The 14,285-nt window shown below is 43.8% G+C and overlaps 2 protein-coding genes across 2 annotated transcripts; one reads left to right on the top strand and one right to left on the bottom strand.

Moving 5' to 3' along the window:
- Positions 1 to 1,170: 1,170 nt before the first annotated feature.
- On the bottom strand, positions 1,171 to 2,985 carry prph2la (peripherin 2-like a). Its single transcript, XM_069714945.1, has 3 exons — positions 2,405 to 2,985; positions 1,633 to 1,879; positions 1,171 to 1,443 (listed from the first exon to the last, which is right to left on the bottom strand). Exons 1-3 carry the CDS (start codon positions 2,983 to 2,985, stop codon positions 1,171 to 1,173), a joined length of 1,101 nt encoding a protein of 366 aa, XP_069571046.1.
- Positions 2,986 to 5,396: 2,411 nt separating this feature from the next.
- Positions 5,397 to 13,083, top strand: LOC138630542 (uncharacterized). Its single transcript, XM_069714957.1, has 20 exons — positions 5,397 to 5,437; positions 5,738 to 5,839; positions 5,942 to 6,028; positions 6,268 to 6,411; positions 6,501 to 6,659; positions 6,749 to 6,830; positions 6,951 to 7,140; positions 7,239 to 7,382; positions 7,714 to 7,904; positions 8,323 to 8,404; positions 8,489 to 8,543; positions 8,629 to 8,758; positions 8,842 to 9,013; positions 9,116 to 9,455; positions 9,535 to 9,619; positions 9,703 to 9,758; positions 9,843 to 10,015; positions 10,095 to 10,395; positions 11,171 to 11,268; positions 12,678 to 13,083. The coding sequence occupies exons 2-20, from the start codon at positions 5,749 to 5,751 to the stop codon at positions 12,786 to 12,788; spliced, it is 2,691 nt and encodes an 896-aa protein (XP_069571058.1). The 5' UTR covers positions 5,397 to 5,437; positions 5,738 to 5,748; the 3' UTR covers positions 12,789 to 13,083.
- Positions 13,084 to 14,285: the final 1,202 nt, after the last annotated feature.

Genomic DNA, 14,285 nt, shown 5'->3' with positions numbered 1-14,285 from the left:
AAATGTAAAAGGAAGACACGACATTGTTAACCTGTAGATTAAAGGACTGACTCTCACTAATAACTGCATTAAACAATATCCCAGAATTACAACTTCAAGTTTGTATTAGTATATGCAAGTGTTTTCTTTAAAGGCTGAAGCATTTGACTCGTCAGCTTTATATTCTGTGAAAGGGCAGAAAGCTCAGACAGTATAGCAAAGACTTTATCACTGAAACAAAGTAGGTTAGTTTGCAGGGACCTCGTCTGAAGTCCTCATAAAACGACGACAGACAAAAGGTTTGAAAATACTTCAAAAGGTTTATTGTCAAGCTTTCGTTCGCTCATCCCAGCAAAAAGTGATTTCATTCGATGATTGAACCGTGTTGGCGTTGCTGAGGCACGTGAGATTTGTCGATGGCTTGAATGTTCCAGAAAAACAATGATCAGTCATACATTGATTTCTATTCATTTCTAGTTATGTCCTTATATGAAAGCACACAGATGCTGTATTTATTGTGGTTTACTACCCATGGTTTGCTAACTCAGTTAGGCAAGTTGAGGATAAAATGCACACCAGGGATCCGCAAAAATGTTCGACAGTATTGCATTGAAAACATGCAGAACCTAATCAACACACAGCTTTATGTGTGAAATGTAACTTACAAACTCAAGTTTTATTTGGTCTAAACGGATTAAATTTAGGCAAAAAAAAAAAAGGGTACTTCAACATCTAACCCAAATCACTAGTTTGTTTTCATCAGACATTAATATATTTCAAACTATATTTCAAGTTCATTTTAATGTTGCAACTGACAGATGTACGCAACTGTTTTGGCCACTTGTTGCAAAACCACTTGACAGACAGGCAACAAGATATCATTTGTAAACGGTACAGTACAGTACAGGTGAACAGAAAAATGCAAACATCTATTATGACTTGTGTTAACGGTGTTTTATGTCAAAGAAAGAGCCCGAGCATTTATGCAAAGATTCATTTTGTGGTGAAAAGTCAACAAGGCATCATCTGCAGAAGACGTACCCCGTCGTTCAACAGATCATACGTGTGTGTGTGTATGTGTGTGTGATAGTCGATATGTTTCATTTTTGCACACGCACACAGACCTTTGTAAATCTATTTTAAGCAGTCTGGATGAATCTGCTCACCGAGGTCTCTTTTGTGTCAGAGGGGTCAACTGGCTTCAGTTAGTTGCTTCGGTGGAACATTGTCTGGCCCGTAGTGCGCTTTGGAGCTGGAGGGGACGTTAATGTTGGGGTCTCCGTTGTTGGCTGTGTCTATCTGGTTGCACTTGCTGAGGGTCTTGATGATGTTCAGGTTGGTGCGGGCGGTTTCCATGAAGCTGTTCTCCAGCAGCCAGCCGTCGGATTCAGAGTTGGGGTCCCCCTGTCTCAGCACATTTTCCAGGGAGGTCTGGAGGTAACGAACCCCCGTCAACACTGAGAGCTGAAACGAGGCGAGAGGATCACACACAACTATGAACACAAATCATCATCTAGGAGAGCAGTGTGCTGTACTTTTGAAAGTGTAGAGATCAGTACAGCAAGTGAAAAAGCTTTATAAAACCTCAAATAAAAGAAGTCCTTTAGTTTCACTAGAAATAGCTTCGGTAGTGACCGACTTGTGTCTCCTCACCTCAAACAGCCAGGTGATGAGCACCGTGAGGCCAATGGACTGCATGATGTGGTTGTAGTACTCCAGCAGCGCCTGGCGACACCCTTTCATCCACAGGTTGAGCTCCTCCGTCTGGTGCTCGTAGTTGAAGTGGGCAGAGTTGTTGGTGATCTGCTGCTGGATGCAGGGCCGCGGCGAGTTGATGTTGCAGCAGCTGAAGGGAACTCCATCCATCAGATACTTCCGCTCCACGTTACTTCTTAATCGGCTAGACGGGGCGGAGAGAGAGAAAGTTCAGAGTGTGTCTTCATTGATTTGGTGCTCTTTAAAAATGATTATTATATCACAACAACAACAACTAACACCCAAGTAGTCACAAATGAGGCTTTTAGTTTGTTCTTTCCACAGAGGACAACAATCCTGTCACTGATTTGGGGCTTCATTTTTTCCATCAGTCATTTAATCAATAGGAGTCAACCACACAATAACCCCTGAATCTTTATGGATAGTGACAGATGAGTTATAACCTGAAAGTCACCATAAATCCTCCTAAAGGTGGCGAGCCACAGACTTAGGTGGTGATTCTCTGTTGACTCTTTACTACTCACAGCCTCTTTTAACACCGGCACATTGTCTTTAAATTGTAATTTATCACACTGTTAAAAAAAAAAAAAATTCAATATCGCTGCATGAATTTTGCTCTCTATTATTAATTTGATTAAACAAAAAGTCATATTCCCCTTTCTTAAAAGTGAATGATGAACGGTGTACTCATCCTGCAGTTTGTACTCACTCCGCCACCTCCCTCTGGGACATGTCCAGATAGCGGCTGCTTATCCACTGGATTTGAAACCAGTCCTTGAAGCCATTGTTGCCGCAGCACTGGAACTGTATCTGCAGCATGTCCACAGTGCGCTTCAGGAAGCAGCGTCCCGGTGTGTCTGTGTCCTTGTAGAACCTAATGGCATCGGTGAGGCCCAGGTTCAGAGACTCTTCCAGCTCCCCACGCATGCTGTAACACATCAGAGCCCCCACCAGCACGCAGAAGGTGAAGAAGAAGGTGCATACAATGTAGGGCAGCATGATCAGCTTCCAGCGCAGAAACTTGTTAGTGTCCACGCAGTCGTAGCAGATCTTCCCACCCAGGAAGTTGATGGTGCAGGCAATGAGACCCACTGCTATAAGCATGTTGGGCACGTACTGGATGTCCCTCTCAGCCATCAGCTCCCCTCGCTTGTTGATCTCCACCTTGAGGAAGAGCCCCAGGCTGAACAGGATGACCCCGGTCACCACTGAGATCCAGTTGAGGATCCACAGCACCTGGGCCAGCTTGTCCCTTTTTGTCTTGGTGAATTTAACTCTTAAGACCGCCATTGTCTCTGTCTCTCCGCTGAGTCCAAGGTGGGATTAGGGGGGGGATACAGGTAGAGCAGGGGAGAGGAACAGGTTATCCTCCAGGAGGTGTGGGGGGACACGGGGAGGGGGATTGGTTGCACAGTTCTCTGAATGTCCTCTCATAAGCAGCTTAGCCTGGTAGTCATGATTGATATGATGTGGACGCTGCATTATAGTTGAACGGTCGGTGCTCTGGGAGACTGCAGTGGGGAAAATATGAAAAAGACATTCTCACATAACGGCACAATTTCTAGGATTGTAAAACACTGTGAAGACAAAATGCACTGACATCAGATCAGCTGTATGCAAACAGAAGCAACGGGGTCCAAATAATGTATAACATGAAATAAGAAAATATTAACAACATATCATTTAGTTTAAAAAAAAACAAAACCACTTCCTTTCTGATTCAGTGATCCTAGATTCTCGAGAATACAGTTTAAGAAACGACTTGCACATTGAAAATATGAATCCCAATAAGTCCACTGTACTCACCTCCGTCTGGTCAGCATCCACCTTGAACATGTAACATCACTCTCCTCTCATTTTCAGCTTGTTTTCTTGCTGACATCCTCATAATTTAGTCCGAACGGAGGCGAGTGGTCGCGTGAAGGCAGCCACAGCAGCATCAGAGTGAGACTCGCAGCCAAGTCCTGACCCACCTCCTAATCCCCTTTAATCATTAATCAGCCCTAGGCCCGAGAAGGGATTTGGACCCACCTTCTGCTACCGATGCAAATCTGACTGTCCCAGCACTGTCAAAGTAATGGTTGATGGCCTTAGTGTGTGTGTGTGTGTGTGTGTGTGTCAGTGTGGGCATGTCAGTGTCAAAATCAAGTTTTCAAAAAGACTGCAGTTGAACTTAAACTCAAAAGTCATACTATAGTATAACGTCCGAAATATGAAAAAAAGTAATACTATAGTATAACGTCTGAAATATGAAAAACAAATCAAATGTCATCCGAAATGATAAAAAAGTCACACTATAGTATGCCGTCTGAAATATGATAAAAAAAAGTCATACTACAGCATGTCGTCTAAAATATGATAAAAATGTCATACTATAGCATGTCGTCCGAAAATGAAAAAAAAATGGCCCTTTTTGGCAGCTTTAACATTCTCAAAAACTCATGAAAGTCTGTGCCTATCTTACTTGCAATGTTTTGTGAGGTTTGGAGCATCTCTGGACCTTAAACATCAACTTCCTTTGTCACGGCGAAATATCAAACTTTGCTGCATCGCCCTGGCAACGCCCTTTCACAAGAAAAGCGCGGGCTTCTCAATATATCATCATTAATGTCTTAAGGCTATTTGAACCTGATTTGATATCGATGTGATCAACCAGCTCGACGAAGCACCTGAAAGTATGAACTTTTGTATTTCCTGTTGCCATTAGCTATGACCATGACCGATTATTACCATAAAGGCGTCTTCAGGGCGCGGCTGTTATCAAAAGCATGTAAAAGTTTGGAGAAGGTCAGTCCACGTATATAAGATTGACAGCAATTTGTATTTTCATGGCGAGACACTCGAAATGGCTGCCACGCCACGGGCGATAAAAACAAATTCTTTCGATAACTTTTCATCTCCCAGGTGTTAAGATAGCACAGACAACATTTCAGGTTGGTACGTCAGCGTCTGTAAGAGGAGTTCGTTAAAACACAACGTGCAAATCACCAAAAATGGCGACTAAATTCAAGATGGCAGACTTCCTGTTGAGTTGTGGTAATGGTGCGATGGAACATTTTTGCACAGGTCCACCGAATTTCATACATGTAGGTAAATGTAGCCGCCGGGACATCAGTTTAAGGGGTGCCAGCGAGCCATTTGGCCACGCCCAGTATGTTAAAGGCGCCAAAAAGGCAAGTCTTTCGTAAGAAAAATCGGGCCCTGATGAATTATGTTGTTACAAAAAAAGTGTAAAAAATCCCGCAGGTGTTTTTTTTAATAAGGACCACTCACACATGATCTAAAATAGTAAATTGGTCAAAAAGGGCAATATTTTTTGGGACATATCCCATTGAATAATGCCTTAGCAGGTGCTTCATCTTTGCCTTACAGAGAAATGGTGACACCATTGAGTGGGCCTGAAAGATTGAAGCTGTGAAGAGCCTGGTACTTTTTTTTTTTTTTTTTAAATTTAAGAACATTTCCACCGTCTGCTATCATCTCACCCCGCTGGTTTTACCTTTCCAGCTTTTAACACACACACACACACACACACAAATATGCACTCAGCCACGCTGCAAATCAGCCAATGAAATGTTAACCGAGAGTGAGATTAGTGGATTAACGTGTACGAAAGTAGCTTGTGTAAGAAGAGAATGTTACCATAGCCACCGGGCAAGTCAGCAAATCCACAAGGCAGACAGGACTCAGACCAAGAGGGAAGTTTAACTGAGGCACAGCTGAACTGCAGTCACTGCACCGGGTGAGTACTGACAACCCAACAAATCTTTAGATCTTTCCAAGGAGTTTCTTCACAATAATTACTATAATCATCATGCTTTAATCTGGTCTTGCACAATCCACCGGTCTAATTATGGAAACATGTCTAAGAGAGGTTTTTTTTAGTCTTAAGAAAGCAAGTTATTTAACCAAGCATTAATATGCATTAAGTACATTACATGTTCTATGGTTGAAACCCCTGTAGAGAGCAGTATGTAAGTAAACTGTAGAGGTTTTCTTTTGCTTTATGTTTCCTTAATATATATTTGATCTGACATTTTAGGCTCAGACATCATGCTGGACACAGAGGGTCAGTGGTCTGAGGCTTTGGCCAGCAACAACATCAGAGCCATCATCCGCTGGCTGGGAAAGCTTACAGCTGAAGGTACAAAAGGAGTATATCCACACCATGAAACTATGGGTCTGCAGAAACACTTGTCTATAAAGAATTTGTTGTTTGACTCAACATTGTATGTCCAACGAGGAGATGCTAATGTGGAGGAAATCCTGCTAACCTTCAGCTGCTGGGCACAGAGGACGTCAGAGTTTGCTAAGAAGGAGTTATTAACCTTGTGTAAGTACGCGTTAAATTATCAGTGACACTAAAAGGACTTCCGGAGAGTTGATGGACAAACAACAGGCAGATTAAAAAAAGAATGGTCAGCATTTCCTGTCTGGTAAATAACCACCTCTTTGAGCCTTGATGGCATCATCAAGGTTATTTCCTAAAATGGATGTATGGAATCAGTGCAGTGCTTCTTTAATCGACAAACCGATATGAGAATATAATTTGTGTCTTGTTTATTCACACAGGCTTCAGCCGCTGCCAGGGCCAGTGGATGTTCCTGGACCGCTCGTCCTTCACCAGAGTGCACATGTTGCTCCAGAGACTGAAGAACCTGCTCACCTTGGCCCAGTGGGAAAGAAGGCAGCTCTGTTCAGCCCACCTCTGGCACGGTACACAGCCGGAACAGCCCTGGTCTTTAATATTCTGACACGCGTAACCTTTTACTTAAGATTTAGTTCTATATGTCTTGTCTGTGCAGGTGTGGGAGTCCCGTGTACGATCTGCAGGGACACGTGCGGCTCCTCGGACGTCAGACGTTCCTGTTGGAACCGAGAACACAGGGCTCTAAAGCAGCACATCTGGTTGGGACGACTGGTTCAGTGGTGGGGCATCATGGGACTTCTGCCCAAGTTACCTGGTACAGATATCGCCACGCACCGATAAATTGGCAGTAAGAGCTGTTATCACACATCTAAGAGTTGTTCTGTTCTCTGCTGTTGCTGTCAGAGGCCCAAGAAATGAAGCGTATCGCTCAGATGTGGAAGGAAATGGATCACAGCCATCAGAGAACTTGTCTTGAAATACCTGAGTAACTCTGAAATCATTTCGATTGATGCAGAGGAATTTATGAGACATTCTGCCATCTTTTATCTCTCTGAATGTTCCCTCTCTGTCTGCTTTTTTTTTTTTCTTTCTTACATTTGGGTAGATGGGAGAAAGCAGAAATGGGAAGATTTAGCTCCTTGATACAAGGCATGGTGACGCAGCTGGACAGACAACACGGGCGCATCTGGACTTCTGAAGTCTGCTCAGATCAGTGCTACCCTCCTCCTAACCTGCAGGCCCTGCTGAAGCTCGTCCTGGTGCCTCGTATCGACAACGTGTCAGTCCAGGCGATTGTATCCATCCAAACGCAGCATCAGCAAATCTCTCTGCGGAGTAACTATTTTATATAAACACGATTCGGGTTGTTTAGTTCTTAACATACATGTCGCAGCTCATGTACTTCATCCTGGACGTGGCCAATTTCCTGCAGTGCAAAGACAACCTTCTGCAGTCTTTCTGCAACGCCTTCACAATTCCTCCCAGCTTTTCCCAACAAATCAGAGCCTTCTGGATGTTTGATCACGGACACGTTAAGGTATGTCAGAAAACTGATTTCATGCAATATAGGAATGAATATTATTTTTTTTTTCATTAAGGCATTATAATGAACATTAGCAAGCTGACAGTGGTACTAAGCTGAAAGGGTCAGTTAACCATCCTATTGATCACATTAGTGTCTTTGTTCCAGCAGCCATAAAAGTCTGCAGGTGACACTAATCGCCCACTTGAGTAGTGCATATGATTACGCTCCACTGTGCCACTCATCAATTATGGAAGGAACTGTAATATATATTTCTTCTTTTATCTTTTTATCTTTTCAACATTTACTCACCAAAGTAATATACATGATGTTCCAACCCACCCAGGCCTCCATGGAGCTTTTACTGAGCCCCAGGGCTACTGTCCCCTGGCTCTCCTGGCAGCACCGCTGCATCCTCCACTCTCTCCTGACAAGGAAGCAGCCTCAGGTGGCATTAAGGTACCTCCAGTGGACCAGACCTGCAACAGAGACCGTGGAGGATGCCAAGCTCTGCGCAGATGTACTTCTTCAAAGTGGGTATGTTCTGGTATATAATCACATTTTTGTTGATATTTAATAAAGTAGAGGTCCAATAGTCCACTCTTCTGCGATATGTAAATATACAACCAAAACAAAGAGTGATCTATAAATCACACGTCAGCCGTTGTACTTGTTGTGGTTGTCCCCGGAGTGCTCCATCAAGACTGAACGCCTTATTAAGTTTGAGCAAGCACACGCGTGTCCCGGAAGGATTACTGCTGCTGTTGTGAATGTGGATTGTGATGTGGAGTCATTGTATTTCTATGCCAGACTTGCTGCTATTTAACTTTACAACCATCAACTGGATTGTGTGTACTTGCTCACACTGTACGTACTCAGAAACAGACAAACAGACATATAAAACATAAATAGTTATTAATGACTTAATGGCTCATTGTTTGTATCCGACCTGTAGTTGTGTTCCTGACGCCTGGGCTCTGTTGAAGAGAGGCCACACAGAAAGTGAAGACATGCTTCAGACGTGTATTGGAATCACTGTGGGTGAATCTCTTGTAACACACGTACAACAAAACACAATGTGAGGTGCAGCCAAGAAATGATGTCTTTGTTGTCGTTGTCAGCGTGAAGAAGACTTCCGTGGCGTTGAGACGACAAAGACGCCGCTGATGAAGAAAGGTCTGACAGACAGCATTTATTGAGAATCAGGACAAAACAGAGTGCATCGTATGTAACGGTGAGAATTGATGATACTGTTTTGCAGAGAGGCCACTCTGTCCGCTGTCTGCCCAGCTGTATCGGACTCAGACAGTGAACACGGTGTCTCCAGAGGAACTGCTCAAACTGGTCAGACAGGCTGTGATGGAAGTGAGAAAACCACGTCCCAAGATAAGGTACTGAGGCGGTAGGCGTCATAATTGGAGTGGATAATTGTATTTGAGTTAAATTTCTGAGATGTGTGTGTCAATTATTGCAGTGAGTTGGTGTGGCCACAGCTTGCAGAGAGAAAATCGAATGGCAGGGAAATATTCGTGTCAGCCGAAGCTCTGCATCATCTCACGCCGAGCCCGGCCCCGATGGACACGGCAGAAGAAACGGAGCAAACAGCACGCATGGATGAAGAACAGGAACAACCCGTTATTTATAATGTGCGTATTTTCGGTCTCCCTGTTAATAGTGACCACACTAGACGGTATGTATATGGTTTATATGGTTTGGAGAAATAACAACCCTTTATATTCTCGTCGCAGCAGCAGCAGCCTGAGACACAAAGCAACATTTCATCTTCTGAGGATCTGAGCTCTCGGTCTTCCTCATCCTTCACCTCAGCCTCATCCTTGCCTCCGTTGAAACAGAATGCCTCTCATGTGTACCAGAGCACTTTGACTCTGCAGAGGATTTCTTCTCTGCTCACTGGTGGACAGAACCAAAGCAGGGAGGAGGAGGAAGAAGAGAGCCGAACCCCTTCATCAACCGATGGCTTGTCAGATTGCCCCGAGCTGATGCTGACACCAGGTGGCGCCACAGACTCTGTTTCCCTCAGCAGCTTGAACAAAGACAAATTGGAGGAGCTGATGCTTTTTGCAGAGGGTGAGTTGTGTGTTGGATTTCCTTCACACAGCGTACACATTAAGAGACTGTCCAATGACATCATCTTACTTTTTATTAGGGGGAGAAGAAGATGTTTTCGCAGGAGAGGATATTTTCAGCGTTGCACTTTCAGGACCTTCCCTGGACTTTTGTGTAGACACAAGGTCAGAGTTCATCATGGCACTCAACACTTACCAGCAGGTTTCTTAAAACTGACTGATAATTGTTTGATATGGTCCAGTTTCAGGTTGAATCTCCAACATCAGCCTCAATCGGTGCCTGAAATCCTCTCACCTGACAATGGTGTGTAGGCACATGGCAAATTTATATCAGGCTGTATTGTGGTCTTCTGAATGTTTACATTACAACATGGACTTTTATCTGCAGAAAAATGGGCCTGCTGTAAAGATGTTGTTGTTCAGGACCTCCCAAGAGTCACTCCTCTGTGCAGCTCCTTAATGCCACTCAACAAAGACAACCAATCAGACGGCATCCCGTCACAGATCAGTCTAAGTGAGGCAGACACATCTGACTATTTCCTGGAAAAGAAACTCAGTCAGGTAATTGCACTCTCTACCGAACCAGTTATGATACCGTATCTGTTTTGCCAATGAGGGTCTTTGTGTCTAATGTTTTCAGAAAGCGTGTGAGCATCAAGAGGAACTACTGGGATACGCAAGTCAAGACCTCTCCTGCACCCCGCCTGGAACCACCCGGGACCTGCTGACTGACTATCTGAACCCCGGCCTGACCTGCAACATCAAAACCACCTCTGCTCCCTCTGACGCCACCGACGAGCGCCTCGCAAAATCCAAATTCAAAACAAATGAACCACGTGTCCCGCACACCTCTGCCTGGCCGGATCATTTCAAAGCGGGCAGCTGGTGGGAACAGAGTGGCCTCTCATTTCCTACAGAGCCACGAGCAGCTATCACATCAGGTAAGAAATTGTGGAGGTTTTATATATTTGTAAACAAATAATATTATACACATAGAACCAAATACAAACTCATAAAACCATATGGTGTTCACGTGCTACCAGTTGTTCATTCAGAGCTCCCAAAACATTGCAAATGGTCATTAACACTGTGCTAACTGAAAAAGCTCCTTGTGTCTTTCCCTGCAGTGGTCTGAGGATGAATATTTAGTGAGTGTGTGTTTTCTGATCAGACATGATTTTATGTCAGAGGAGCTGTTGTCCACTGCAGGGTGCAGGATGCAGGTACTTGTCCTGAAGGCAGGGGGGCTTGGCTGCTAGGAGAGGGGGACAGGGGAGGAAGTGAAGTGTCAGAGATTGGTTCCCTTAACCTTGCTGCGGCATTCAGTCATCCATAAAACAACCCCCCACTCCCTCCCTCCCTCACATACTCTGCGGGGGGGTGGGGGGGGGGTGGGGGGGTGTATACCTTCTACCACTGCAGGCAGACCTCCCGCCATCTGCTAGCTTGGGCTGATCACCGCTGAGCTTCGGGGATCTGTGGCCTGCTGCCCCATGCTGATGCCCCAACCTTGTCACCGAGACAAGGGTTAAAGACATGACAGTGGAGCAATGTTGCATAAGATTAAAAGAATAGTGTCTGATACGCTGTGTCGCAGGTATTCATTTTGTGTGATGTTTTAAGTAATGCATCTTTACTACTCATGAAATCTCAATAGAAAGCAACACGGACAACACTTACCACTTCAGTTATGGCTTTATTTCTGTTTATTTACAGATAATAAGAGGCCTTCCCTTGTACTCCATCAACCGTATACCCAGAGTCAGGTCAGCTTCATGGACTTCACTGCAATGCAAAAAGGAGATGGCAAACAGGTAAGATGCTGTCATGATACATCCTGTACAATGAGGCTGTGATGTGTTCATGGTACGGAGGTAAAATCGGTCACTAGGGGTCAGTATTGTTCCAGTTAAACTGCTTGACAGTGTTCAGATGATCTCATCTTTAGTCCCTGAGGAATTGACTTCATCCCAACCCAGCAGGTGCCCCCTTTCATCCCTCTTTCACCTGTCCTCCAGCATAAACATCACCGCTTTCAAGATCTCCCCCTACAATGATGTCATTTTACAAATATGAAAGCAGGATGAAAGAACTGTACGATTCAGACTGAAGCGTGCACGAGATACCAGTTAATCTAGCTTTTATTCATTTGTCCAAAATACACTAGTCACCTCTTTGTAACCAGATTTCTTGTTAATTGCTGCGTGTGCATTGACCTGAACATTACAGCGCTGAGCACTGTTAGGGTGTGTTATTGTGTGGATATGACCAGGTAATTATTTTACTGAGGTTTCATTGGATAATTGTTTAATTGGGATGTCGTCACTTAATTGTTTTGCTCAGAATTGGGGACCATATGGAGCTTGGCAGGTGAAACGTAATTAGCCCATGTTAATTTATGATGATTATACCCGAGTATGGCTGAGCAGCCCTCACTGTACAAACAGCGTGTCTATCAGGGCCAATCTATTTGGGTTGTACGGTGCATGTTCATAGTGATGGAGTTACAATCATTACCTTGCGTTCTCAATGTGAGCGAGTGTTTCCAGGGGGCTGTTTGGTGAAATAGGCTGTTCGTGTTATCTAATTGTTCATCCCGGGCCAGAAATAATACTTGCAGGATTTGCTTAATTGGCAGATAGAGAGATTAATGACTAATGTGTGAAAATGAGTTTAAGGCAAACCCTTAATGGCTGATAAAACTACTTGGTTCCACAGCGGCTAAAGATAATAAAATCAGGATATTAAACATAGTTATTAGTGCTAACTATGAATTTGGATCTCATCCCATATGACCTCATTCATGACTGTTTATGATGGTTATTGGCGCAGTTATGAAATATTCCCACAGTGGTAAAAACAAAGTCATCCATCAAATCGTAGGAGCTCCCAGAGAGATCATGCCTGCTTAAAAAGATATCACAAAATTAAACACTATCGACTTTCCTGTCTTTATGAAAATACCAATATTTGCACAGAGAGGGGCAGGGAGTGGTTGTGTTGGGTGATGTTGCATGTTGAAATGTTCAAGATTCAAGGGGAGATGAATGGCCTCTATTAGGAGCATTTAATCAGTGGCTGGCCCAGTGCTCCCAGTCTCCCGCACCCCCTGGGGAAAGATTAATGGGTACAGGATATTTCATCATGCCCTCTACATCACTGCGCAGGATATGAGGCTGTAATTGTGTCTCTTTTTTTTTTTTGCTGTTGTCTTGTGTTGCAGACAGAGAAAGAGGAGCCCGCAGGTTGGAGCAGTTTGGGGAAGGCTTCGCAAGGAGTCATAAGGAGCGGAAGAACACGAGCCGGGAAAGGGAAACGAGTAAAGAGGACATGAAGATGCAGCTACGAGACAAAGGACAGGGTGCATCTTTCTTTTGAGTCGGAAATACATTTTATACCAAAATACTGTAAGGAAAAACTAACTTCCAAATTATCAACCATCTTCGGAGCTTGATGATGACCACCAAGAATTTTCTCTTTCATGAGATCCATCTCTTCTTTGCCATCAGTCAACTGGTCAACTAACTGTTCCTACCCCGTGATGTTGTCCAGCCACACCCTTTCTCCTTCACTGTAACATCATGTGTGTCAGAAACACTCACTCCATAATAAATCTCTCAGGAATTATTAATGGCACATGAATTCTTAATATTTTGATAATTAAAACTTCAGTAAAAAAACTGGTTTACATGATGTCTTTTTTACAACCCACTTGTCAACACTACAAGGATGCATGTGGTTCCAGGTCAAGCATAAATGCGCTACATTTGAAATGCACTGACGGTGTCCTTGAAAATGATTCTGCACTTTAGATTCTTGACTGGTTTCCTCTACTTGAAAAAAGGATGTTTGCTTTGCAGCCATTGCATCTCATGAAAAATGGATGACCTCCCGACGCTTTCTTTTTGCCCATCGCTCCCCATATTTGCACAGAGCCCAAGGACTGCATTTGGGTTAGTATCCTCCCCCTCCTCCCACCTACTCTGTGTCTTGTTCTGGGGGTGAATAACTTAATACATATTTCAGTTTGACACACTTGTGCTCTGGGTCTCCCCTGGGTGCCCAGTTCACAAGCCCACACATGCTGTATTATTTAAAAGTGGGGTTTGGAGTTCTGTGCGTGTAATCTCCTCTTTGTGTAAAGCGGGGTGTCTTATGAAGTTGTTAAGCCTTTTCCTCCAAACCTCGCAGCTGTGGCAGCACCTCCTATACCACATGGTGTCTCAGGCCTAACTGCAGACAACGTACAGTCAGCATGTCGCCATAGTTACATGTTCCCTCCTAATTTGTTTTATACTTTTTTTCTTTTTGAAAAAGCAGAAAATTGTGCAAGCACAACAATAAACACTCATGGAGCAGTGTAACATTAAAAAAAAAGGGGTGTAAACTGCAAAGTGATGGATTATAGCACGTAGTCGTCTGAGCAGTTTATCAAAGAATAAAGATCTGCCACAATGAAAAAATACACACGGACCATGATACATAAGTAACAATCCTACTTAATAATGCTAAAAAGCAAGCTGTCTCAGAGCCTTGGAATGAAATCTGCTTTCAGACCAAGACCACACACACACACATATAAACACAATAACTCAAGCTAATCTGAGAGCTGATACCATCATGGAAATCAGAGTGCTGTGGTGCAGCAAAATGACCCATAAATCATGTGGCAGGAAGATGATGCAAAATACTGCAGTTTCTATGATGGATACAAATAGGCGCCTGATGTCTGGAAAGCGCTCGCATAAATACTTGTCTTAACGTTGCGAGGAATGCTTCCCAGAAAAGTGCAGGATTAATAATATCTCCCGAGCTAAAATGACTCGATGGG

This window comes from Brachyistius frenatus, unplaced genomic scaffold (genome assembly GCF_029030835.1).
Source record: "Brachyistius frenatus isolate BFR_SWC_R1_liver_20210118 unplaced genomic scaffold, ASM2903083v1 Contig_136, whole genome shotgun sequence".
NCBI classification, from domain to species: domain Eukaryota; kingdom Metazoa; phylum Chordata; class Actinopteri; family Embiotocidae; genus Brachyistius; species Brachyistius frenatus.
This window is presented reverse-complemented; position numbering and strand designations above follow the sequence as displayed.